The sequence below is a fragment of the Rattus rattus genome, chromosome 7, assembly GCF_011064425.1.
Source record: "Rattus rattus isolate New Zealand chromosome 7, Rrattus_CSIRO_v1, whole genome shotgun sequence".
NCBI classification, from domain to species: Eukaryota; Metazoa; Chordata; class Mammalia; order Rodentia; family Muridae; genus Rattus; species Rattus rattus.
This window is the reverse complement of record NC_046160.1, coordinates 121,783,096-121,808,664: the sequence shown is the minus strand read 5'-3', so window position 1 is coordinate 121,808,664 and position 25,569 is coordinate 121,783,096. Positions and strand designations below refer to the sequence as shown.

General features: G+C 39.0%; 1 gene segment (V, D, J or C); it reads left to right on the top strand.

Annotated features, from left to right (window-relative positions):
• Positions 1 to 14,361: 14,361 nt before the first annotated feature.
• On the top strand, positions 14,362 to 14,909 carry LOC116906232. The segment is given in 2 exon segments: positions 14,362 to 14,404; positions 14,488 to 14,909. Coding segments are annotated over 2 exon segments (465 nt in total).
• Positions 14,910 to 25,569: the final 10,660 nt, after the last annotated feature.

The following is a 25,569-nucleotide window of genomic DNA, read 5'->3' as shown; positions in this document are numbered from 1 at the left end:
AATTGTATGGCACTAGCAAGAATGCCCAGGGAGAAAATTCTGAACTCTTAACCCTTTATTTTTATTTTACTTATTCCCATATCAGTCTACTCACTACCCTGCTACCTCCTCGACCTTCTCCTCTGCTAGCTTGATCCTCCTTTTTTATCAACCCATACCATGACATTTCAAGTCTTTGGAAGGCTAGGCACTTCATCTCTCCCATCGACGCCAGACAAGACAAGCCAAGTAAGAAGAACATAACACACATACAAGCAACAGCTTTTAGGACAACCACTGTAATAGTTGTTCTGAACTCATCTGAAAACCAAGCTGCTTATGTGCTACATATAAACGCAAAGGCCTAGGTCTATCCTGTGCATGTACTGTGTTTGGAGATTCAGACTCCTAAAGCCCCAAGTATCTAAGTTACTTGACTCTGCTGATCTTGTTGTGTAGTTCCTATCCCCTTCCATGCCCTCAATACTTCTTCCTATTCCTATGTAAGAGCCACAAGTTCCAGCGACTGTTTGACTTTGAATTTCTATGTCTGTTTGAATCAACTGCTAGGCAGAGACTCTCAGAGGACAGTTTTCCAGGCTCCTGGAACTACTCTGCTAGGCAATTACTGCAGAGGTTACTGTGGTTCACAGAATATATAACCCAAGCCCACTGATTGGAAGCAGCATGGAAAAATGAGTTTATATTCTCAGTAGGAAGACAGAAACAGAAATCAAAAACTGAAAACAAAGATGTTAGTGCCCCAGTGTTACCCTACCATGGCCAAACAGAGAGCTCAGGATGTTAATTCAAAAACAGAAAGGCTTTCACATGCATCAGCAAGGCTCAGCAGGGTTTAAAGACTCTCAAACCCAGGAGGGTCCTACAATCAACACCTCCCCCAAAAGACATCCTACCATATATTAATATGTGTGCTATGTAAATATATGTGTGTGTGTTCTCCAGAGATACATAATCTCTGTATCTCATTCTCATATATATACATATATATGTATATTCATACATATATATATGCAAAATTATGTTCTTATTGGAAAATAAAACTACAATATTAATTTATCATTTCACTGGGTTAATTCTAAGGCTCTTGCATGCTGCAATATGGAGTTATAACCTCAAACACTGATACACACACACAAATACACACACACACACACACACACTCACTCATACATTTACTATCTTTTGGCTTTATTTTCATGCATTATAAATTATGACAATTGAATTACTTTCTTTGAATCATGTAAGGATAGCAGAGGGGTACTGTGACCAAAACAAAGAAGTCATTTTATGATATTCTATCCAAATACATGGTATTTTAACGCTGCGGTTGCCACAAATTCCTTCATTTAATGTCTGAAATCTACACTAGTAAATTCTCCCTTTAAAGCTTTTACAAAAAAAAAAAAACAAAAACAAAAAAAAAACAAACAAACAAAAAAAACAAAACAAAAAAAAACCTAATTAGCAAGAAGGCGTGTAAATAAAATCTCCCTCTGCTCATGAAAAGTAAACTTGGCCTGATTTTTTAGCTCTGGCAGAGGAAGCCGGACTAGGACTCTCATTTTTTCCTATTCAGTGATCAGCACTTGACACATTCAACTCACATGAACATGGGGCACAGCTTACATTCCTTTTTCCTCCATTGAAAGAATAAGAGATGCTGAGTGAGTGAGATGACATGAGTAAGAGGGAATTTGGACCCATGTAACAGATTTTTACCTGCTTTAAATTGAAAGCCCAATTTGACTTAATTTCAAGAGTAAGTCCTAGGTAGTTGTTTGGGGATAAGAATGTAACCAAAATTGTATTCCCATGTAGAGTTCAGATTTGCAGAATATAAAAGCTTTTCTTAATGCATTAGCTTGATACACTATCAACATGGAATCATTTTCTAACTCTGGTGATCTTTGATTATTTGATCATAATACATGTAACAAAAGCACAAGAGAGCAAGTTAACATTCCATTGAATTATTATATATTAGATGCATGCTGCCCTGAGATGAATTAGACATTAAACATAGAAAGTACCATACAGATCTCAAAGACTTAAAATGATGTTTGAAGCATGAGGCAGACCCTTTACCCAGTCCTGCTGGTTCTGATGCAGATGTTCCCTGGGTCTCTGGATGTCTCAGGGTACAAGCCACCCAGGAAAGTGGACAACAAAGTGACAGTTTAACAAGATCGTAGAGGACATGACCTGCACCTCATAAGATGAAAAGGGGAGACAGAGCTGGACAGTCCTGGAAACAACCCTGAAGAGGCAAGACCTAATATTTGAGCAGGTAGTTTGGTGACTGGGCTCTGGTCATTACAACAGCTTCAGGGAAGTGGATCTGGATTCAGGAATATGGCATCAGCCAGTAACAAGCTTTCAGCATCCCTATAAAATCAAGTCCTCTACATTTTCTTTATGTTTACCCAAATTGAATAAAAAGCATACTTCTCAGAGTAAAGAAAATCTAGGGGCATCTTGTTGTAATTCCCCCTCAAAGTATGTTAACAGAATTGTCCTTACACCAGTTAATCTTCAGAATTTAGTTTCAAATATTCTTCCTGTGTTGAGTGATCTCACATCCTAGTGAATATATTTTCTACAGAAAAATCTGTCCTGTGCTATATGTCCTGCTTAACCCAGGGAAACAAAATAAATTTTAATGTTTTCGGCAATGTGAATTTGCTTGGAGAGGACTGTGACAAGTAGCCTGGTCCTTGGTTGAGGTAAATGCTTTGAAGCCCCAGAGACTTTGAAAGGAATGTAGGAGCTTTGCCTACTCCAGTGCAATAGGTCCCTATCACTAGGCACAGCTCCCCACATATTGTGGCCACCAGTCATATAAGGGCAATATACCAAGCACCTCCACATGTAGTTGAGGAAAAGGCTGTAACCTGTGGTCAGGTATGCTGAAGACAGAAATAACCATGCTAATCAGATATTTAGAGGTATGGAAGGCTTAGTCAATTAGTTTGCCTTCATAGATATTCCTCCCTACAAAAGGTATTTAATCTCAGCTCCACACTGAGAAGAGGGATATGGTTTTACAAATTCTGTTTTCACTATGGCAGTTAAGGGTTTGGAGAAACAGACTGTCTCTTTTATTTGCATCTCCCTTGGGGAGCAATGGAGAAGGCCTTTGCATACAGGGACACTGTCTAATGTCCCAAAGAAGGCCTCTCTGCACTCCCAGCCATGATCATCACCAAGACTACAAGATTCTAGCCAAGGATCATCACAGTAGGACTACCCAGATCCCTCCCAATGCTCCCCCTATTCTGTGCTATATCCAACCCACAGGCTCAGATATTGTTTTCAGCTCTTTTGAGACTTCCAATGTTGCCTGGGTGACAAAGAGGTTGGGAACTCCATGTTCTCATCCTCTTCACAGGCTCAGGGATCCCCAAGCCAGTTCTGACTGCCCCACACATCATACTGAGCGTTCCCACCCAGAGTAATGTCTTGGGCTTCCCTACATCCAGACCTGCCATACTGCACTGTGATAAACTCAGTCAAACTCCCAGCATCCTGCCTCCCCAACTGACCTAGCTCTTAGCTGGAGCAATGTTGGGACCAACTACATGAATTCACTCTGCCATAGAAGTTATGTTTCTGATGTTATAAAAACACAATGGTCAAGGAAACTTATCAAACAAAATAACTCATTGGGTTTTTAGATTGAGAGGTCTGTATCATGACAAGACAGCCTAAAATCAAACAGAATTTATGTTAGTTGGGGTAATAGAGTGATCATGGTAATCAACAATAAAGAAGTAGAGTTAGGAAAATCTGAGAATGGTATAAGTCATTTGATGTCTCAAGCATGCCTTCAGTGACATATTTTGTCTGACACTCTGTCAAATCCTTCTTAAAGATTTGTCTGTCTTCACTTCAGCTGGTAAACCACTACTGTCGTTACTTCACCAAGAAAATCAATGAAATAGAACTGAAGAATCAGAAAGGAAACCACACAATTATGGTAACTTGATCTTTGACAAAGGAGATAAAACCATGCAGTAGAAAAACAAACAAACAACAACAAAAACAACAAGGAAAACAGAATTTTCAACAAATGGTGCTAATTCAGCTGGAGGTAAGCATGTAGAAGAAAGCAAATTGATCCATTTTTATCACCCTGTACAGAACTCATGTCCAAGTGGATCAAGAAGCTCCACATAAAACCAGATAAACTCAAACAAATAGAAGACAAAATGGGGAAGAGCCTCAATCATCTGGGTACAGGGAACATTTCCTGAACAGAACAAGAATAGCTTCTGCTCTAAGATCAAGAATTGAAAATGGGCACTTCATAAAATGGCAAAGCTTCTATAAGTCAAAGGACAAGGTCAGTAGGACAAAACAGAGAGTAACAGATAGGGGATAAGTTTTACCAGTCCTACATCCAACAGAGGATTACTATCCAATACATACAAATAACTTAAGAAGTTACACTCCAGAGAATTACATAACACTATTAAAAAATGGCGGTCATATCTCAACAAATAATTCTCAACTGAGGAATAACGGAAATGCAAATCAAAACAACCCTAATATTACATCTCATACCAGCCAGAAAGGTTAAAATCAAAATCTCAGGTGACATCAGATACTAGTGAGGACATGGAAAAGGAGGAAGACTCATTCATTGATTGTGGGATTTTGAGGTGGTACATCCACTGTGGAAATCAGTAGCAGTTTCTCAGATTTTGGACATAGTAGTACTTGAGGACCCAACTACACAACTCTTGGGCTTATACCCAAAATATGGTTCCACATATAACAAGGACACATGCTCCACTATGTAATAGCAGCCTTATTTATAATAGCCAGAAGCTGGAAAGAACCCAGATTTACTTAAACCTAAGAATGAATACAGAGCTATTAAAAAATGACTTCATGATAATCATAGGCAAGTGAAAAGAACTAAAAAAAAAAGTCATTCGAAGTGAGGCAATCCAAATCCAAAATAACACATATGGTATGCACTGACTCATAAGTTGATATTGGTCCAGAAGCTCAGACTATCCAAGACATAATTCATAGATCACGTGAAGTTCAAGAAGGAAGACCAAAATGTGGATGCTTCAGTACTTCTTAGAAGGGATAACAACACCTGCCCAGGAGGAAATATGGAGACAAAGTGTGGAACAGAGACTGAAAGAAAGGCCAGACAGACTGCTCTACTTGAGGATACATCTCATTTACAGTCAATAAACCCAGGCTACTTTGCAGATGCTAAGAAGTGCATGCCTATAGGAACCTGATATAGCTGTCTCCTGAGAGGCTCTGCCTGACCCTGACAAATGCAGAAGCAAAGGTTGCAATGCTCATCTTTGGATTGAGAACAGGGTCCTCAGTGGAGGAGTTAGAGAAATAAATGAAGGAGCTGAAGGGGTGTGCAATCCCATAAGAAGAACAACCATACCAGCCAACCAAACCCCTAACAGCCCCCATGAACTAAACCACCAACCAAAGAGTATTCATGCAGGAACCCATGCTTCCAGCCACATATATAGCAGAGGATGGTCATATCACGCATCAAGGGGAGAAGAGACCCTTGATCCTGTGAAGGCTCAATGCCAGGGCTGGGAGGCATGGGGTGTGGGCGGGTAGTTGGGGGAGCATACTCATGGAAGCAGGAGGAGGGGGAATGGTATAGGGGGATTTCAGAGTATAAACTATGCAAATGCAAAACATTTGAAATGTAAATTAAAAAATTGAATAAAAATTTGATCAAAAAATTGATTAGACACAGGGATACTTGCTGAGATAATAATCATCATACTTAGTTTATACATTATCTTTAGGGTAGAATCAGTAGGTCAGTATAACCTTAAGCTAGATCGAATAATTTTTTTTTAACTTTTCATAAAATCCATAATAAACTTATGATAAAAAACTACTTTGCTTCTGGATGTTCTCAAATTATAATTCATATTTTCCAGAAAACCTCTCAAGGGGCACAGCTACTACTAATTCTTGAGATGACCATATACGTAAATGAAATGTTGTTAATTCTGATGTACATATTTAAACACTGGATGCATGTCTGATCTGAACAAAATGAAGAGCATTAGCAAGGCAGATCGGACACACCTGTGAGCTCCAGAACCAGCAGGGGGCACTGAATACACAGGGAACTCCTGGTGATTTTATCATTAGAATGACTAGATTTTAAAAAAGATATAACATTATGAAGAAGAAGAAGAAGAAGAAGAAGAAGAAGAAGAAGAAGAAGAAGAAGAAGAAGAAGAAGAAGAAGAAGAAGAAGAAGAAGAAGAAGAAGAGTGTGAAAGACAATATTGAAAATTTCTTCTTTGCTGCTGAAATTAAGGAAATGTTATACAAGTAAAACAGGAAAGTTCCCTTAACATAGATAAATTAAACTGTCATTTTTCTCACAAATTAGATAATAATGCTTTTGATTCTCATTATTTTTCACAAAGTCTCATGAGAACATTAGGGAAATGCTCATGAAGGAGTTCATTGGAAAGAAGGACTCCTGCATTTTAGTGTCACATCAGTAAGTAGTCCCACTATTCCATAAACTGGACATACCTCCCACTGTGAACAATGATAGGACTTTTCATCTTTAGGTAGCCAGATCAGTATGAAATTGGGTGATTTCCTCTGAGTGTTGCTGTCTCCGTCTTGCAGATTGTACTTCTCATTTTCATTCAGTTCTTTCTATGTGGTAGGAGGAAGATCATACAAATAATGATAAATGTGAAAAGTGAATGCATGGGGATTAAAAATCTATTAGCACAGGCTCTATATAATCTGTCTCCCAGAGATTACACTTCTGTTCTTAGACAGTGTAGATACAGTGCTCTGAAGTATATCATAGGAGTATCTTGACACAGTGTCACATTGGGTCAGAATTCTACTGACACTTTAATGGATCACATTAAAATCAGGAAAATCCCAAACCCACTCATGCCCCACAATTATTGCGAGGTTCTTTAATCTGTTTCTATGCTACTTTGACCCTCAGAAGTATAAGAGAGCATTGTAAAATGCTCCAGCAGAGAATCATGAGCTGACAGGACTGTAATGGATCAGAAAAAGAGAGCATTCAATGCATGATACAGAGTGAGATTAGATAGTAAAAGGTATAGTGAATTATTCTCTGATTTGTAAACCCACCCTGCATAATTCTATCATCAACAATACAAAGGACAAAATAAAATGATTTTCAAAGCAGATAAAAGTAACACTTTTAAAAATGCTACTTCCTTGTATACTGGTAAAATAAGCATCCAACAAATGAATAGTAAACACTTTGAAAAGTGTTCAACAACTTCACCTATCAAGAAAATATAAATCAAAAACTTAGTTTGAGATTTCATCCAACTCAAGCAGCAATGTCATTTATTAAGAAAAAATAACACCTTATGGTAAAACACCTTTGGTAATAGGGGAAATAAAATAAATGGTTAGTTTAATCTGTTGTAGTCATTATGGCCTTTTGTCTGAAATTTCCACCAAAAGATAACAATATAAATGACATGTGACCTACATACATTACTCCTGCGCTAAAAGAAATGGACCCATGTGGCCATCCCTAAGCAAGAAGTTATCTCCAATTTATAACCATTGGAAAATTAATAATTAGTTTCTTTCCAATGGAGTCTAATTGGGGAAAACAATTACTCCTAAGTATAGGCTGCATGCTCAGGAGTAAATTCCCACCAGAAATTAAAGTCAATTGTTGCAACTTGTTTGTACATTTTATAATCTTTGTATCTTTTGTTTATTTATATCTTATATTTTCCTACATGTCCTTTCCCATGTGTTCTATGTCTTCTGATTTTTCTGTTCTTAGGCGATTGCTGAATGTGCAAGTGCATTGGTCTCTGTATGTACATCTGCCTCTTTAATATTTATTGGGCACTTTTTCGTTTTGTATTATTTTTATGTGTTAGGTTTTACTTTAACTCTTTTCATTTTATTTTATTTTGCTATTATCCATTAGAAACCTGATTAGTTTCTAAGGAGATAGTAAGATGGTACATCCAGATGATAGGGGAGCTGTGGAGTAACTTGGAGGTTTAGAGGAAGGGAAAACTATAATCAGGGTACTTTGTGTAGAAAAAAATCTATATTCAGTACATATAAGGCTTGAGTCTGGTAACATTTATCAGAAAGATGATGAAAGAAATTATATTTAAGGTAAATATTGACATTTGTTTCAAAATCCAAGAGGTGCCTCAGATTGCAAAAAGGTGTGTGGTAGATGAAATGTCCTCATTATTTTCATCCTCAGGATGTTTTTCTAGTCTCTGTTACCCACCTCCTCATATGGAATTATCACATATGAAAACTGGGTGGGCTTTGAGTCAAGAGAACATAAGGAATGAATGGGTTCTCAGAATAGCATTCTCAAGATTCAGAGTGCCAAGGTTTGTCTATCATCATGTGCTGTCTATGGTTACCAGAGTATACGTGGAACAAGAGGCGGGTATGGCCTAGTTCAATAAGACTGTGTATCAAGCTTTAGGAAAGATGGAAACATATTCTAGTTGAAAAAAGAAAAGAAAACTAAAGACAGTGTGGACTTACTAATAATAAGGCAGGAACTCAAGTGTGGAAAAGATCATTGGCATTGACCTGAAACCTTAAAATCACAGGATCAGTAGAGGTTCTGTGAGGAGGTCGGTCTAGGAATGGAAGGTGGGATCATGTCTAGAGGTGTTTCCTGTTATATCTAGGCTTAGGCTCTCTTAACCAGACTCACCTTATAGAAAGACAGAGATAGTGATGGTCTTATTTTAATAACCCAGTAAAATTAGGATTCACCTTCCTCAAAAATGAAAGCAAAGCTGGCCTTCTGCATGCAAATGCTTATTCTAACTTTAAATTAAATCTCTTCTTGGGCTGTGGCAGCTCATATCTCTATAATCGGATGTTGATCTCTGAAGAAACAAACAGGGTGTAATGTAAAGGATGACAATGTTGAGTCTTCTGTACTGTTGACAGTCCTTCCTGTTGAGTGCTGCCACTTCACACATGTGTGTCCATGAAGGGATTTTCAAATGCGTTATTGAAAGAATTGACTCTTCTTGCCTGAAGGAATCCTGTTCAAGTTGAACCTTCAGGAATCAGGACCTGGCCTGTTGAAACACTCACAAGTCACTGTTCCTCACCTCTTCTGTCACTGGCTACTCCATAACCAATAGTTACTGGCATTGGACCTGGCAGATTCCAGGAAATAAACTGGAGTGAAGGGATCCATAAACTATGATGGCACCACTGGCTACCACCTATCTCTCAAACGTCAAATCTCCATCGCTAGAGAAACATCCAAGAACAAGTTCTTCCTGTCGTTGAACTCTGTGACATCTGAGGATGTCATATAATACTGTGCTAGAGACACAGTGTTGGGTCTTTTGTGTTAGCACAGACAAAAACATCCCTGCAGAGGAGCTCTGTAATAACAGAGGTCATGCAGCACACACCGAGCACAGAAAATCTACTTTAGAGTAGGTAAAAATACAGTTCTTTCTCAAAACTTTGACAGGAGGCTAAGGGCACTAAGTCACACTGGTGCTAAGATCATTAGTAAATACAATGCACATAGTCCACTAAAATTCCTTAAATTATACTCAGAAATCTTCAATGGCAACCCGTTTCAGAGGCTCCACTGCCAGACTACTCCAACCCATAAGTGTTCCTTTCTAAAAAGAACCAGAAGGACAAAAATAGAGACAAACCTGAGAGACAGGAGGTCCAGTGAGAGGCCAAATTGAGAATCCATCGCAAGACAAGACTACAAGTTCTGACACTATTAATGATGTTCTGATGTATTCACAGACAGGAACCAAGCAAGGCTGCCCTCTGAGAAGCCCAAAAATCATTAGACTGAGACAGATGCAGATACCTACACCTAACCCATGAACAGACCCTTGTAGCTGAGTTAGGGAAATCTGCAAGAAGGTAAGGAGCAGGGTAACCACATAGCAAGACAAGAATTCATAACTAACATGCTCGCCCAGATTATTCAGACACTTGGACAGCAACCAGGCATCATGCACATGCTGATATGAGGCGCCTCAACACAGATTCAGCAGAAGACGTTGAGAGATGATGCATTTAACTCTTCATAGACTTGAGGCTCCAGGGAATTGAGAGGTCTGGAGGCTGGGTGGGGGTATCAGTACATCCACTCAAACATGGGTGAGAACAGGTAGGAGATGAGGAACAGTCAATGGTCTGATGAGGAGGCGAACAATGTAAAAAAAAAAAGATTTCAGAAAAATAATTTATTTTTTCTCGAAATAAATAATGAAAAATCAATAATATATGTTGCCAGGAAGATAAATCTTCATATGATATGTACCCTGTTTAACCCAATGAGATACTATGATCTTTAAATACTTCTGATATGTAAGACATATAAAAGTCTTTCCTTAATTACTTTTCTGTTGCTGTTAAAAAATACTATGTCCAAGGCATCTTATCAAACAAAAGGTTTGACTTAATTTAAAGAATTAGAGGGACATAGCATGACCAGACAGCATGCAACCAAACAGAAACTATGTTAGCTAGGGCAATTGAAGATCATGATATAATCAGAAATAAGAAATAGACTTCGGGAACTCTGAAAATGGTTGAGACCATTTGAATTCTCAAGCCTACCTTCATTGACATATTTTGTCAAACAGAGATATGCTGCCTAATTTTTCTTAAATAGTTTCACCACTTATTTTAGATCAATTATTTCTTCCTCAGGAGCATCCTCCATGAAAAAGAGACCATACAGTACAAGGTTCAGTCCTGATTATGAAGCTGTCATGTCTTTCTTATGGGATCCTTCTTCAGAATATGTGTTTCTCAGGGCTGCTCCTAAGCTATATGTCTGCAGAATGTTGTGAGAGCCTCAGAGATAATACAGGGATATTTCAGCCCTAGTACTTATCTCGAATCTTTAAAGTATAACATGTCTTGAACTAAGAACCTTTCTGGTCCTCTGCATTTATAGTTAGTTGTCACTGGACAGATTGCCATGAGATATAATAGAAAATAACACATTAAGGGACATTTTTATAATTTCAACAGACAAGTCTGAATCTTACCAAGTGCTGTCTCAGAAAGAAGCTGTAGACAGCATGGCTGAGCAAAAATCCAGACACAGGGGATAATACAACAGACCTGAGCTTGATAGGTGAATGTGACAGTATGTGATTCTGTTTACAAAAGGCATATTTTTTAAAAAAAGAAATAACATAACTTCATATAATGGTCATGATTGTCAGGATCAAAATGACCCTTGTATCTTCTCTGAGCACTGTCTTCTCACAGAATTCTGCCACACAGCTTGGTATATAGTAAGAGGAGATGCAAATAGGGAATTCTGCTACATAACCAAACCAATACAGTGCTGAGCTTCTCCTGTGTCAGAGGAGCTGTGTCCTGGATTCTAGCCAGGTTTTCCCATTCAGAGATTAGCACTGTACGCAGACTACTCACAAAGGTGTTGGTTCGGCAAGGTCCAGGGAAGGGACTAGAGTGGTTAGGAGATATAGAATATGATGGTAGTATAAAAGACTATGCAGAGTCTGTGAAGGGCATTTGTCATCTCCAGTGACAATTCTAAGAACTTACTGTATTTATAAATGATCAGTCTGAGAAATGAGACTTGAGGACCCTGCCGTGTATTACTGTGCAAGAAACACAGTGAGTAAATTGTGAGCTACAGCACAAAACTCTCAACAAGGTGCTCATGACCAGCAGGAGGCAGTGGTACACAGGGAGTTGCAGGTGAAAAGAAGTGGAATAGGAAAGTGAATGGCAAAAATACTGTGTGTTTTTTACAAATAAATGTTTTAATTCTGAATGAGATATTAAAGTGCAGAATGCATTCTGTTTAGAAGAAAAGGCAAAACATTAATACGGCTTATGTGACTCCACATAGGGTGGCAGGATTTTATCCTGAGGAAGCATGAAACCAGTAATTAGTTTTGAAACAAATGAAGTTGTGGAGAGGGTTTATGAAATTTCTCTAATGATTGAAAGCCATGCCATGCATTCCAGAAAAACCTGATAGAATCCAAACCTAGGTACATTATGAGACCTTCAGAAAACTGCTGAATAGTACATTATAATACATATGCTCAGAATATTTGTTCGGAGACAGCATTATTGAATATAGTATATCTAATGTTAAATTCCACAATCAGTTGTATTCTGCCTTCCTTTGTGGTAGAGATTCATCAGCTATATAAGGGGGAAATATTCACCCTGTACACATTAAAGCTTCAGAGCCTCATATTTTGAAAGGGGGTTGTCCTTGATTGACAAGGATGTACACTTTCTTCTTTGCAATGACTAATGATCAGTTTTTACTATGGATTTAAATAGGAGACTTGTTCTTACATACTGGTGTTGACTGCAATACCTTGCCTCCTCAGAGTGCAGGGATTTCATCTTTTACTCCTGCCACATGTGGTTTTCACACACCTTTTGCCATGTGATTAAACAGGTGTTCCTATTGCAACATTGTAGCATAACCAAGGAGTAACTGAAATACATGAAAGTAGAACAAATTTAGGCAACATATGTCAGAAGTATTGTTAGGAATATAAGCACTTATGTAGAAGTGTGTGAAAGCTGACTGTTAAAACTTTGCTTTGCTACTGAAATTAAGTAAAGGATCACAAGTATCAGGGATATTCCTTCGAAATAGATAAGTAAGACTGTCACATTCCTCACAGATTTCACAGTACTTTTGATTGTCTTCATTTTCTCTAAAGCCTCATAGGGAAATTAGAAAAAAGTTCATCATAGGAGTTCTTCGGAATAAAATGTATTTATGGTTTTTATTGACATAACAGTAAATAATATCATTGTTTTGTGAAATGGGCATACCTCACACTGTGGACAAGGATAGGACGTCTCATCCTTAGGGAGCAGTGTGAAGATGGGTGAATTCCTGTGAGTTTTGATGTTTCAATCCTGCAGGTAATCCTACTGTTCCTTGCCCATTTTAAAATTATGTCATTTCTCTTTTTGTAGGAGGAGCACCATGATCAATTATGGAAGTCTATGGAGGAGGATTACAAAACTTATCATTTCAGGCTCTTTATAACTAGACCCATCAACCAGAGATTATCTTTCGCCAATGTACTGACAGTCTATTGCTGTGAATTACAGGAGCAATGTGAGACTGTAAACATTCAAAAGTCAGATATCTTGTCAGAATTCTACTGACCTGGCATTTTAAATGGGCACACGATGATCAGGAAGATTCTAAGCCCTCCATACCACAAAGTCATTGTGATGTTCATAAATCTACTTCTTTGCTGTTCTGACCCTCAAGAGGATGACATTGCATTGAAAATACTCCAGGTACAATTGTGAGCTGAAGGACTGTATTTGTTCAGTAACAGAATGTTTTCCATACATGATACAGAGATAGATGAGATAGAAAAAATGGACTGTGGTTATTCACTGGTTTGTCTGTACAACCCACAGAATTCTACCATTAGTTTTCAAAAGCCAAGAATTAAGGGATAGATTCAACAGGCAGACAACAGAGATACTTTGAAAATTTTGCAGATTCTTGAGTATTCGAGAAAGAGCATGTACAAATTTATACTAAATAGGTTTTCAACTTTTCAGTGGGTTAATCTATCAGGGAAATGTAAATTAATAATGTAGTCTGAGGTTTCATCTAATCCAAACAATCGCATTTATTAAGGAAACAAATGAGACAATTGCTGATGAGTAAGAGGTGAGAGTGGAAATATAATGCATGCTTGGTTTAACCTGTTTTAGTTCCTATGGAATTTTGACTGGAAGTTCCCCCAAAAGGTAAAATTACAAATATAATGTGATCTTCTTTATAATACCCCCTGTATAGAAAGATACCAGATCATCTGTGCAACAAAAGAGAGGGTAAAAGTTCTAGGAAAGTTGATAATACATATTATCGGTAGGAAGAGAGAATCAAACTAGGAACAATGTGGACATACTAATAAGAAAGCCAGAAGTCAGGAATCCAAGTATGACAAGAAGGTTGGCAATGACTTGAGGCAACTTGATACAGTAAGAACACAGAAGCAGACATGTGTCTGTGGGGAGATTGTTCTAGGATAGGAAGCATGGGATCATGTCTAGACATGTTTCCTGTGATTCCTACAGTCATCATACACTCTAAGTGTAGGAAACCAGAGAGAATGGTGGCCTTATTTTAATAACCACGTGCAGTTACTACATACATTTCCCAATTATGAAGGCAAGGCTGGCTCCCACATGCAAATGCATCTTCTAGCTCTCAGTTAAATCCCTTTTGTGCTGGGCCATATCACATATCTCTCACTGGAGGCTGATCTCTGAAGCAAAGAGGGTGTAGCCTAAAATATGAGAATGTTGAGTCTTCTATACCTGTTGACAGCTCTTCCCGGTGAGTGTTGACATTTCATACATGTGTCAATGAGTATTTTTTTTAAATGCATGATTAACAGAAATAACTCTTTTTGTCTGAAGGTGTCCTATCCCAGGTGAATCTTCAGGAGTCAGGACCTGGCCTTGTAAATCCCTCTCAGCCACTGTCTGTCACCTGTTCTGTTACTGGATACTCCATCACAACTGATTTTTATTACTGGAACTGGATCCGGAAATTCCCAGGAAATAAACTGGAGTGGATGGGATACATAAGCTATGGTGGCAGCACTAACTACAACCCATCTCTCAAAAGTCGAATCTCCATCACTAGAGACACATCGAAGAACCAATTCTTCCTGCTGTTGAACACTGTGACAACTGAGGACACAGCCATGTATTACTGTGCGAGACACACAGTGTGGGGTCTCTGGTATGATTCCAAACATATAACGCCTTGTAGAGAAGTTCTGCACCAACAGGGTCATGCATCACACACCAAGCACAGGAAGTCTATTTTAGGGTAAGTAAAAAATATTTTTCCAGACTTTTTTTGTACAAGAAGAGACAATGGTGCTAAGATCTTCAATTGATATAATGCACACAACCCAATGAAATTCTTTAAGTTGTATCCAGAATTTTTCAATGATACCACCTCCAAGGCACTCCATATCCATGTTGAAAGCTCAGGAAAAGTCTACTGGTCTCCTGGACAACAAACTATTACTGGAAACTCCACAAACCAATTTGGAACCTAAGAAGCCACACAAGTATCTAGAATCCCAGGGGTTTCATCATTTTTCCAAATCCTAGAAAACTACAGGCTGTGACAGATCCCCAGAGGTCACTGAGCCACTAGAAAACCAGTAGAGGGACCTTATTGGAACTGAATGCTCTCTGGCCAATAAAAGAACAACAGCTACTCAAAAAGAGGACTAGACCAGAAACAGAAAGGCTTGTGTTTCTGAGAAAATTCACGCATCAAAGATAAACTCTGCAACTGGCATCTAAATTTCTAATAATTCCATAGTCAAATGACTTGAGGCCAGCATAAGGACAACAACCAGGGTAATATGGTCACACTGTAGTACAGCTATCCAACTATAGCAAGCCCAGGATATTCCAGGACAGCAGAAATACAAGCAAATAACCTTAAATGCAAATTTATGAAGGTTATAAAATACATTAAAGAGGAAATATATAATACTCTTAGAGAAATCAAGTAAAAGACAAACAGTCACAGAACCTGCACAGTGTTCTCTCCTCTCTCTCTTTCTCTCTCTTCTCTCTCTCAATCTCTCCTCTCTCAATCTCTCCTCTCTCTCTTTCTCTCTCTCTCTCTCTCTCTCTCTCTCTCTCTCTCTCTCTTTCTCTCTGTCTCTGGAAAGCAGCAGGTGATGAACTTATTAATGATTTGTCATCATGCTGATAGCAGACAGTAGCCAAGTGACAGGAATGGGTGATTTATTGGGTCAATATTATTGAGAGAAAAAAAAGAAACTCTGAACCCTTAAGGTTCCAATTCTATTTTTCTTTTTCTTTTTATTTTACTTATTCAGGCAACAGTCCACTCACTACTACCCTACAGGTCACTTCCTTCCAAAATCCTCCCCTCTACCCTCCTCAATTTCTCCTCTGCCAGTTGAGCACACTCTCTGTATCAACCCATATACTGACATTTCAAGTCTCTGGAAGGCTAGGCAGTTCATCTTCCATTGAGGCCACACAAGGCAGCCAAGTGAGAAGAACATAACCTACATACAGGCAAAAGCTTTTGTGATAACCCCCCATAATAATCGAACTGAACCAATATGAAGACTAAGCTGCTCATGTGCTACATATGAATGGGGAGGCCTAGGTCCAGCCAGTGTATGTGCTGTGTTTGGAGGTTCAGATTCTGAGAGCCCAAAGCTTCCAGGTTACTTGACACTGTTGTTCTTCCTGTAGAGTTCTTATTCCCTTCCAGGTCCTCAATATTTCCTCCTATTCTTAAATAGGAGCCACAAGATCATATGAATATAGCATTGTGAATACATGCATTTCTGAGATAGTCTTTTTTTTTTTCCAGAGCTGGGGACCAAACCCAGGGCCTTGCTCTTGCTAGGCAAGCGCTCTACCACTGAGCTAAATCCCCAACCCCTCTGAGATATTCTTAACTTACTTGATAAAGTTATTACAAATTGTATCAATTTTAAAACAGTTATGTAATTTTTTATTACATAAAGATACACAATTCTGCATCTGTTATACAAAAATCGTTAATTTTTAATTGCTGATTTTCTTTTATAGAAATGAAGTCTGATTCTATAAATTTTGAAGAAAATATAGTAATAATGATTGCAAACATACATAGAAAAAGCAACAGGTTTGACATATTGAGAATGCTTGGCAAGTTTACATTTATACTGAATGTGGAAATGCCCTCTCTCCAACATTTAAAACACACGATATTTCCCAAAAATACAGCCAAAATCTGAAATACTAGCAAAAATATTAAAATGTTTTCTACTGTTTTGGTCAATATTGATTTAGAACTCGTAACAAAAAAAGTCCAGTGTCAGGTAACAGAGCAATAAAATTCAGGGACTGCTAATATGTTTTATTTTGTCCCTGTTGGTTGATCTTTTATATGTCTGAATCTCTTATCTCTAATTCTTCATCTCTGTCCTCTGACTCTTTCTACTCTTCTATTGATATTGCTCCCCTCTACCTCTCCCACTCCTCCTCCCCCCTCCTCTGCATGTATGTGTGTTTTACAAACATCATTTTTATCAAGTAATATCTGGGTCATCAACTACTCTATGTATTCATTTTATATGATTTATTCAATCCTGTATTATTTATTTTCAGCAAACGATTGTCATAAGGCATATAAAAACACATATGCAATATTCTGTAATCACATCATAGAAGATGACATAATTCAGGATTATAACCGAGTGTTAGTATATGTTATAAAAGTTGATTACATTGGAAAGACAAAACAAGAATGGTAGGTTGCTTATTGTTCTTTCTTAATTTCTTTCTTTCTGTCTTAATTTTTTCACTCTTGATTTTATTCTTCTTTGGGTCTATGCTGCCCCGAGGGTACCACATCCAGTACCTTCTCCTCACCCCCTCCCCACAATATCCACCCACCCCTGACTCCTCAAGGATGTCTCCACCCATCCTGTAAACTAGACATCTGAACTTTCTGGGGCCTCCAGTCTCTTGAGGTTTAGGTGCATCTTCTCTGAATGAACCCAGACATGGGAATCCTCTGTTGTATATGTGCTACAGGCCTCATCTCAGCTGGTGTATGCTATGTGGTTGGTAATTCAGTGTCTAAAAATATCTCAGAATTCCAGATTAATTGAGAATGCTGGTCTTCCTGTACAGTTGTCCTCCATTTTGCTTCCTCCAACTTTTCTTAATTCAACTACAGGGGTCAGAAGCTTTTGTTCCTTGGTTGAGTGAACATATCTGCATTTGACTCTTTCACCTGTTGTTGGATCTTTTGGAGAGGAGTCATTGCATTTCCCTTTCTGTTTACACCCCAGAGCTTAAATAATGACAGGACTTGGGGCCTCCCCTTGAACCAGAACCCACTTTGGGCCTGTTCCTTGACTTTCTTTTCCTTAGGCTCTTCTCTATTTCCATCCCTGCATTTCTTTCAGACAGGAAGAATTATGGGTCAGAACTTTGGTCGTGAGATACCAACTCCATCCCTCACTTGATGACCTGTCTTTCTGCTGGAGATAGCTTCAATAAGTTCCCTCTCCTGACAGTAGGGACTTTCATATAGGGTACCCCCCCCCGCCGAGTCTGGAGAATTGCTTACTCCCCAGGGCTCTGGTATATTCCAGAAGTTTTTCTCAACTCCTTCTTCCCAATGCTACCTGTTTCCATTCTTTCCGTTGGCCCTCAGGCTTTTAGTCATTTCCTGGAACCAATTCCAGATCTCATTACACTCTTCCCCCACCCCCATCACCTTTTCCTCTGCTGTTCCTCACCCTTCCCCACTTGCAGTTGCTTTCTTCTCCCTCCCAAGTGGAACTGAGGGGTCCTCCATGGGACCTTTCAGCTCGTTGATCTTTTAGAGTTCTGTGGACTGTATCTTGGGTATTCTGTACTTTTTGGGGTGGAGGGTAATAACCACTTATTAGTTAGAATATACCAGGCATGTCAATTTGGGTCTGAGTAACCTCACTCGGGATAACATTTTTTAGCTCCATTCATTTGCTTGCAAAACTCAAGATGTCCTCCTTCTTAATAGATGAGTAGTATTCTTTTGTGCAAGTGAACCACATTTTCCATATCCATTTTTCTGTCATGGGACATCCTGGTTGATTCCAGCTTCTGACTATCACAAATAAGACCTTTATGAACATAGTGAAACATAGGCCCCTGTGGTATGGTAGGGCATTCTTGGGGTATATTCCCAAGATTAATATTTCTGGATCTTTAGGTAGGTCTATTTCGAATTTTCCGAGGAGCCTCCACATTAGTTTCAAGAGTGGTTGTACAAGTTTACAGTCCCACCAGCATTGGAAGTGTTCCTCTTTCTCCACATCCTAGCCAACATGTCTTATCACCTGAAGTTTTGAGTTTAGCAATTCTGACTGGTAAAATGTGGAATTTCTGGTTCATTTTGATTTGCACTTCTCTGATCATTAAGGACTTTGAACATTTCTTTACTTGCTTTTCAGTCATTCAGGATTTCTCTATTGTGAATTCTCAGTTTAGTTCTATACACCATTCTTTGATTGGGTTGTTTGGTTTTTAGTGGTTAGCTTCTTGAGTTCTTTTATATATTTTGGATATTAGCTCTCTATCAGATGTGGGATTAATGAAGATTTTTTTCCAAATCTCTAGGATGCCAATTTATCTTATTGACTATGCCCTTTGCCTTCCAAAAGGTTTCCAGTTACATGAGGTCCTATTTATCAATTCTTGATCTTAGAACACGAGCCATTGGAGCTTTGTTTAGCAAATTTCTGCCTAGCCAAAGAGTTCAAATAGGCTTCATCCCATGGATGCAAGGTTGGTTCAATGTACAAAAACCTACTAGCAAAATCTACTCCAAGAAAAAGAATCACATGATCATCACCTTAGATGCAGAAAAAACATTTACAAAATACAATACCTCTTTATGATAAAAATACTGGAGAGATCAGGAATTCAAGGCTCATATCTAAACATAATAAAAAGCAATTTACTACAAACAAACAACCAATATCAAATTAAATGGAGAGATACTTGAATCTATCTCACTAAAAACTCCATGTTCAAGGGATACTCAGTGTTAATATTGTAAAAAAATGGCCCATCTTGTAAAAAGCAATCTAGAGATTCAATGCAATTCCATCAAAATTCCAACTCAAATTTTCATAAATTGGAAAAGAGCAATTTTCAAATTAATTTGAATAACAAAAACCCAGGATAGCAAAACTTGTCCCCCAGCGGGACCCAGTTATTCAGGGTCCCAAGAGGCTTTCTACCAGGGCCAAAATGGGGGTGAAGAGAAGAAGGAGACCAAGCAAGATTCTGTTGTCAAGGTCTCGTTTATTGAGAGGAATGTACAGCATTTAAAGCTCTGAGGCAGGAATAGCAGGAACTGAAGCTTAGGGTGGGGAGTTTGGGAAGTGCCCAAAGGATATAAGGTGAATCACTATACTGCAAGATATCCTCCTATAAAAAAGAGGCAACAGTCTTCCGGGACATGTTCTTTGAAAAGGTCGAACCTTCTCAGGAATCTGCTCAGGGACATCCTGTTTTGCTCAGGCTGGAACATCCTGTCATTGCTCCCAGGGTCTTCCTGGGAGAGGCTCTTAGTTCAATCAATCTCCAAGTCTGTATGGCAGTCAATTCAAGGTTAAACCTCTGTGGCCATGCAGCCTAGGAGTCAAGTAGCCACCTTGAGCTATGCAGTCACAAAGCGGCTAGCCCAAATCATCTGACTCACTGTATCTCCCCGTTATTCTTTTTAAGAAAAGGACCATTAGGTGGAGTAGTGGTCTGAGATAGATCAGACATATCTCTGCAGAGTGCCCAGCTCATGCTGGCGTAGCCACTCTTGGCAGTTAGGACTGCACCCAAATGGCTAGGAATGAACTTATGCTGTAACACACCGTTCAGGGCTATCACGTGTGTGTGTTATTGGGAGAAACTGGAGCAGAGGAGCATTTGACCTGGCCCTTGACGTTTAAACGGGGTCGCCACCTCTGTCTTGAGGTCGACCTCCTAACCCCAGCCTTATCTGTCCTTAGATCCACCTTTGCCCCAAGGCACCATGTCTTAGATTGGTCAAGGGGTCAGAGGAAGTTGCCCGTCCCCTGAGGATAGCTACATCAGGTCATCTTCTCATTCCTCTTACTTGAGCCCAGGGCGAAAGAGCAGTGGTTTTCAGATGGCATTAATATAAAGAGATTGTGGAAAATGAGCCTCTCCCATAAGCAGGGGCACCTCATCTGGTTCTCCTCATGCTATGGCCCATACCACCAAGGGCCTAGTCAAGCCTCCTCCTGTAATAAAATTTAGAATTCCCAATTATTGCAACTACTCAGAAAGTTCACCCACTGTGCTTGCTTTAACAATAGATTGGGGAGGGTAGCTCAGACACTGCAGACACAATGGCTGCAGCAGTCTTTCTGCTAAAAGCAGCGAAAGTGCCAAGGTCTTCCCAGGACAGTTCAGATCAGTCATTCTTCTCTGAACAACCAGCAGGCAAGTGGGAACTCTGCCTGAGATCTGCAGAACCAGGCAGAGTTTCCCAGTCCACAGCAGCTTTTTACGCATAGCAGCAGTGCACAGAGAGTCGGAGCGCAGGGCATGGGGGACGGGACACACTGACTGATCATCACCTTAGATGCAGAAAAAACATTTACAAAATACAATACCTCTTTATGATAAAAAATACTGAGAGATCAGGAATTCCAAAGGCTCATATCTAAACATAATAAAAAGCAATTTACTACAAACAAACAAAATATCAAATTAAATGGAGAGATACTTGAATCTATCTCACTAAAAACTCCCATGTTCAAGGATACTCAGTGTTAATATTGTAAATGGCCCATCTTGCCAAAAGCAATCTAGATTCAATGCAATTCCCATCAAAATTCCAACTCAATTTTTTTTAAATTGGAAAGAGCACTTTTCAAATTAATTTAATAACAAAAACCCAGGATAGCAAAAATTATCTTCAGCAACAATAAAAAGAACCTCTGAGGAATCATCATTCCTGACCTCAAGCAGTATTAGAGCACAGTGATTAAAAACAATAACAAAACAAACAAACAAACAAAAACTTGTGGTATTGATACAGAGAGATAGGCATGTAGATCAAAGGAATAGAATTGAAAGACCCAGAAATGAACCCAGAAACCTATGGTCACTTGAATTTTGGACAAAGGGGCTAAAACCATCCAGTGGAAAATGATAGCATTGTCACCAAAATGGTGCTGGTTCAACTGAGGGACTGCATGTAGAAGAATGCAAATTGATCCATGCTTATTGGCCTCTAAAAGCTCAACTCTAAGTGGAGCAAGGGACGTCCACATAAACCAAATAAACTCAAACTAATAGAAGAAAAACGCGGGAAGCATTTGGAACACATGGGCACCGGAAAAAATTTCCTGAACAAAACACCAATGGCTTATGCTCTAAGATCAAGAATCGACAAATGGGATCTCATAAAACTGCAAAGCTTCTGTAAGGCAAAGGACACTGTGGTTAGGACAAAATGGCAACCAACCACTGTGAACAGTTCTTTTATCAATCTTACATCTGATAGATGTTTAATACCCAATATATGCAAACATATCAAAGTTAGACTCCAGAGAATGAAAAACCCCGTTAAAAATGGAATATAGTTAAACAAATAATTTTCAGGTGAGAAGCAACTAGAGAAATTTTCAACATCCTTAGTCATCAGGGAAACATAATTCAAATCAATCCGGAGATTCCACTTTACACCAGTCATAATGTCTAAAATAAAAGGAAAATACCTCAGAGAACAACAGATGTTGGCAAGGATATGGAGAAAAAGGAACATTCATCCATTGTTGGTGGCACTGCAAGCTGGTACAACTACTCTGAAAATCAGTATTGAGGTTACTCACATTAGTGTACACAGTACTAACTGAGGACCCAGCTATATCACTCCTGGGCATATATTCAAATAATGTTTCAACATATAACAAAGACACATACACCACTATGTTTGTAACAGCTTTATTCATAATATCCAGTAGCTGGAAAGAACCCAGATGTCCCTCAACAGAGGAATGGATACAGAAAATGTGAAATGTGGACCATTTACACAATGGAGTAGTTCTCAGCTATTAAAAACAATGACTTCATTAAATTCATAGCCAAATGGATAGAACTAGAAACAATCATCCTAGTGAGGTAACAAATCTCTCTCTCTCCTCTCTCTCTCTCTCTCTCTCTCTCTCACACACACACACACACACACACAAACACACACAAAGCCCATAAGTGCGTATTCACTGATAAGTGGATATTAGATTCAAAATGGATTACACAAGATAATCCAGACTACATGCAGCTCATGATGAAGGATGTCCAAAGTGCTGATGGTTATGTCCTTCTTAGAAACAGAATGAAAATATTCATTGGAAGAGATACAAAGACAATGTTTAGAGCAGAAACTTAAGGAAAAGCTATCCATAGACTACTCCCACCTGGGAATCCAGCCCATATCCATACAGCCACTAAACCCAGAAAATATTGCTCATGTCAAGAAGTGCATTGTCACAGGAATATAGCTGTCTCTGTGAGACTCTGTCAGAGTTTGACAAACACAGACAGATGCACAAAGCTAACAATTGAACCAAGAACTATATCCCCATTGAAGAATTTAGAGAAAGTATTGAAGGAGCTTAAGGGGTTTGCTACCCCATTGGAACAACAATACCAACCACCAGAGCTTCCAGGGACTAAACTCCATTCAAAAAGTACACATGGACAGACCCACGGCTCCAGCTGCATATGTAACAGAGGATGGCCTTGATGGGCAACAATGGGAGGAGAAGACTTGGTCCTGCCAAGGATCACCCACCCAGTGTAGGGGAATGGCAATGCAGGAATGTGGGAAGTGGTGTTTAGATGGATGGTGGAATATCTCTCATAAGTAGGGGCAGAGAAGATAGGATAGGGGATTACTGGATTGAAAACCGGGAAAGGCAAGATTTGAAAGAGAAATAAAAAAATATCCCATTTAAAAAAACATACAGTGATGTCATGTGTCTGGACTGCACTATCCAAAAAATAATATGGAAATAGGATCTCACACATAGAATATTCATTAGAAGAAATTGGTAAATCAGTCAAAGAAAATGATCAATCTAAAAAATATTTGACAGAAAACATCCTAATGTCTGAGGTGACATGAAAAGACTATAGGAAAGAATGATTATATGAATAGAAGAGGAGGAGTCCCAGATCCAAAAACCAGACAATACTTAGTCATCGAAGAAAAATTTCACATCCTAATGGAAAAAAACCTAAAAACAAAATAAGATGTATTTAGAATACCAACACAATATCAGTAGAACAGGGGAAGGATATTAAAAGCAGCAGAAGAAAAAGTCCAGGTAACATACAAACACAGACACCTATTATAATAACAAACCAACTTCTCAACATATGAAGCTCAACAATGAGGGAAGATGGAAGTGTAGATGCTTTTAGTCCTATTTAGAAGCGGGTATTATTATCATGGCAGGTAGAGAAGAAAAAAAATTTGGGACAGAGAGGGAAGGGAGGAGGGAAAAGAAAAGGCAGGATGAGGTGTGGGGGAGGAGAAAGGAGAGCTACAAAGGGTCAGGAAAATTAAATAGAAGTGTGTAGCAGTGATGGGGAACTGGCATTTGCTACTAGATAGTCCAAGATGCCAAGGAAACACAGGATCCGTGTGTTCTATTCTCTTCCCTACTTTTTCTTCTATTAGTTTGAGTGTCTCTGGTTTTATGTGGAGTTCCTTGATCCACTTAGATATGAGCTTTGTACAAAGAGATAAGAATGAATCAATTTGCATTCTTCATCCTACTGACTGCCAGTTGAAAGAGTACCATTTGTGGAAAACTCTATCTTTTTTCCCCCCACTGGATGGTTTAGCTCCTTTGTCAAAGATCTAGTGACCATAGGTTTGTGGTTTCATTTCTGTGTCTTCAGTTCTGTCCCAGAAGTCAGAACTTTCCAAGGAAAGCTAAGTAAAGGCATGAATAACAAGTAAAGCAACCACGGGTAAGGACATTTTATCAAAAGAATGAACTTTGACTCTGATGAACAACTTTACACACAGCAGCATTTATGCTATGCCATTTTACTTTCACCCTCTGTGTACAGTATCCAGCAACAAATCCCGCTGTACAGCCTCCGATCGCTCCCCCCAGCCCCCAGACATGGTCAACTAAGTAGCCATAGATATCTCGGACCCAACCCTTTGTAACTCCTCTTCCAAGAACTGGATTTAGAAATGTGTTTACAACCCGACCTAAACCCTGCAACATCTTCTCTAACATTGTTCAGATAATATCCTCTCAGAAGCAAGGGAAATTAGTGTGCTCATCTGCACCATGCAATTCCTACTACAGAGAGAGTGCTTTGGCTGCTAGGAAGTCCCTTCAATATTAACTTCACTGCAGATTGATTAATTAATGGCATCTGGAGGCGAGAAGAAGCAAGCAGGACAAACTAGAACACAAATATAAAAACATTCACCTTATGCCAAGAGAATTGGGCTTGTGAGCCAGGTGGTCTTGAATCTTCTCCTGGTTTAGGGAGAGGAGGAAAATTCCCTTGCCACTGGAACTAAAGAGAATATTACAAGCAGTTGGACGCAGACTCAACACCAGACTTCATCACTGAGTTTGGTAAAGGGCCTCTCCAACTTCCCCTTTACCTTTAGAAGGCACGCAATTTGAAGGCAGAGGACGAACGAAACAGATTTTCAGTTTGATCATAGGATCTTCAAACAAAGAAACCTCAGTAGATGCAAACCCAAACAGTGTTCCTGTAGTGGTATCCAGAGAGCCCTAAGTTACTCTTCACTGGCTCATTTTACCTGAGGATTCTAAGGTGGCAGAAAAGCAGAGGTAAACTCACAAAGTGGCTGAGATTCTTCTACTCTTACTACTACTCATGTAAACCTAAGCAGGTGAATGGTGCACCAACAGAATT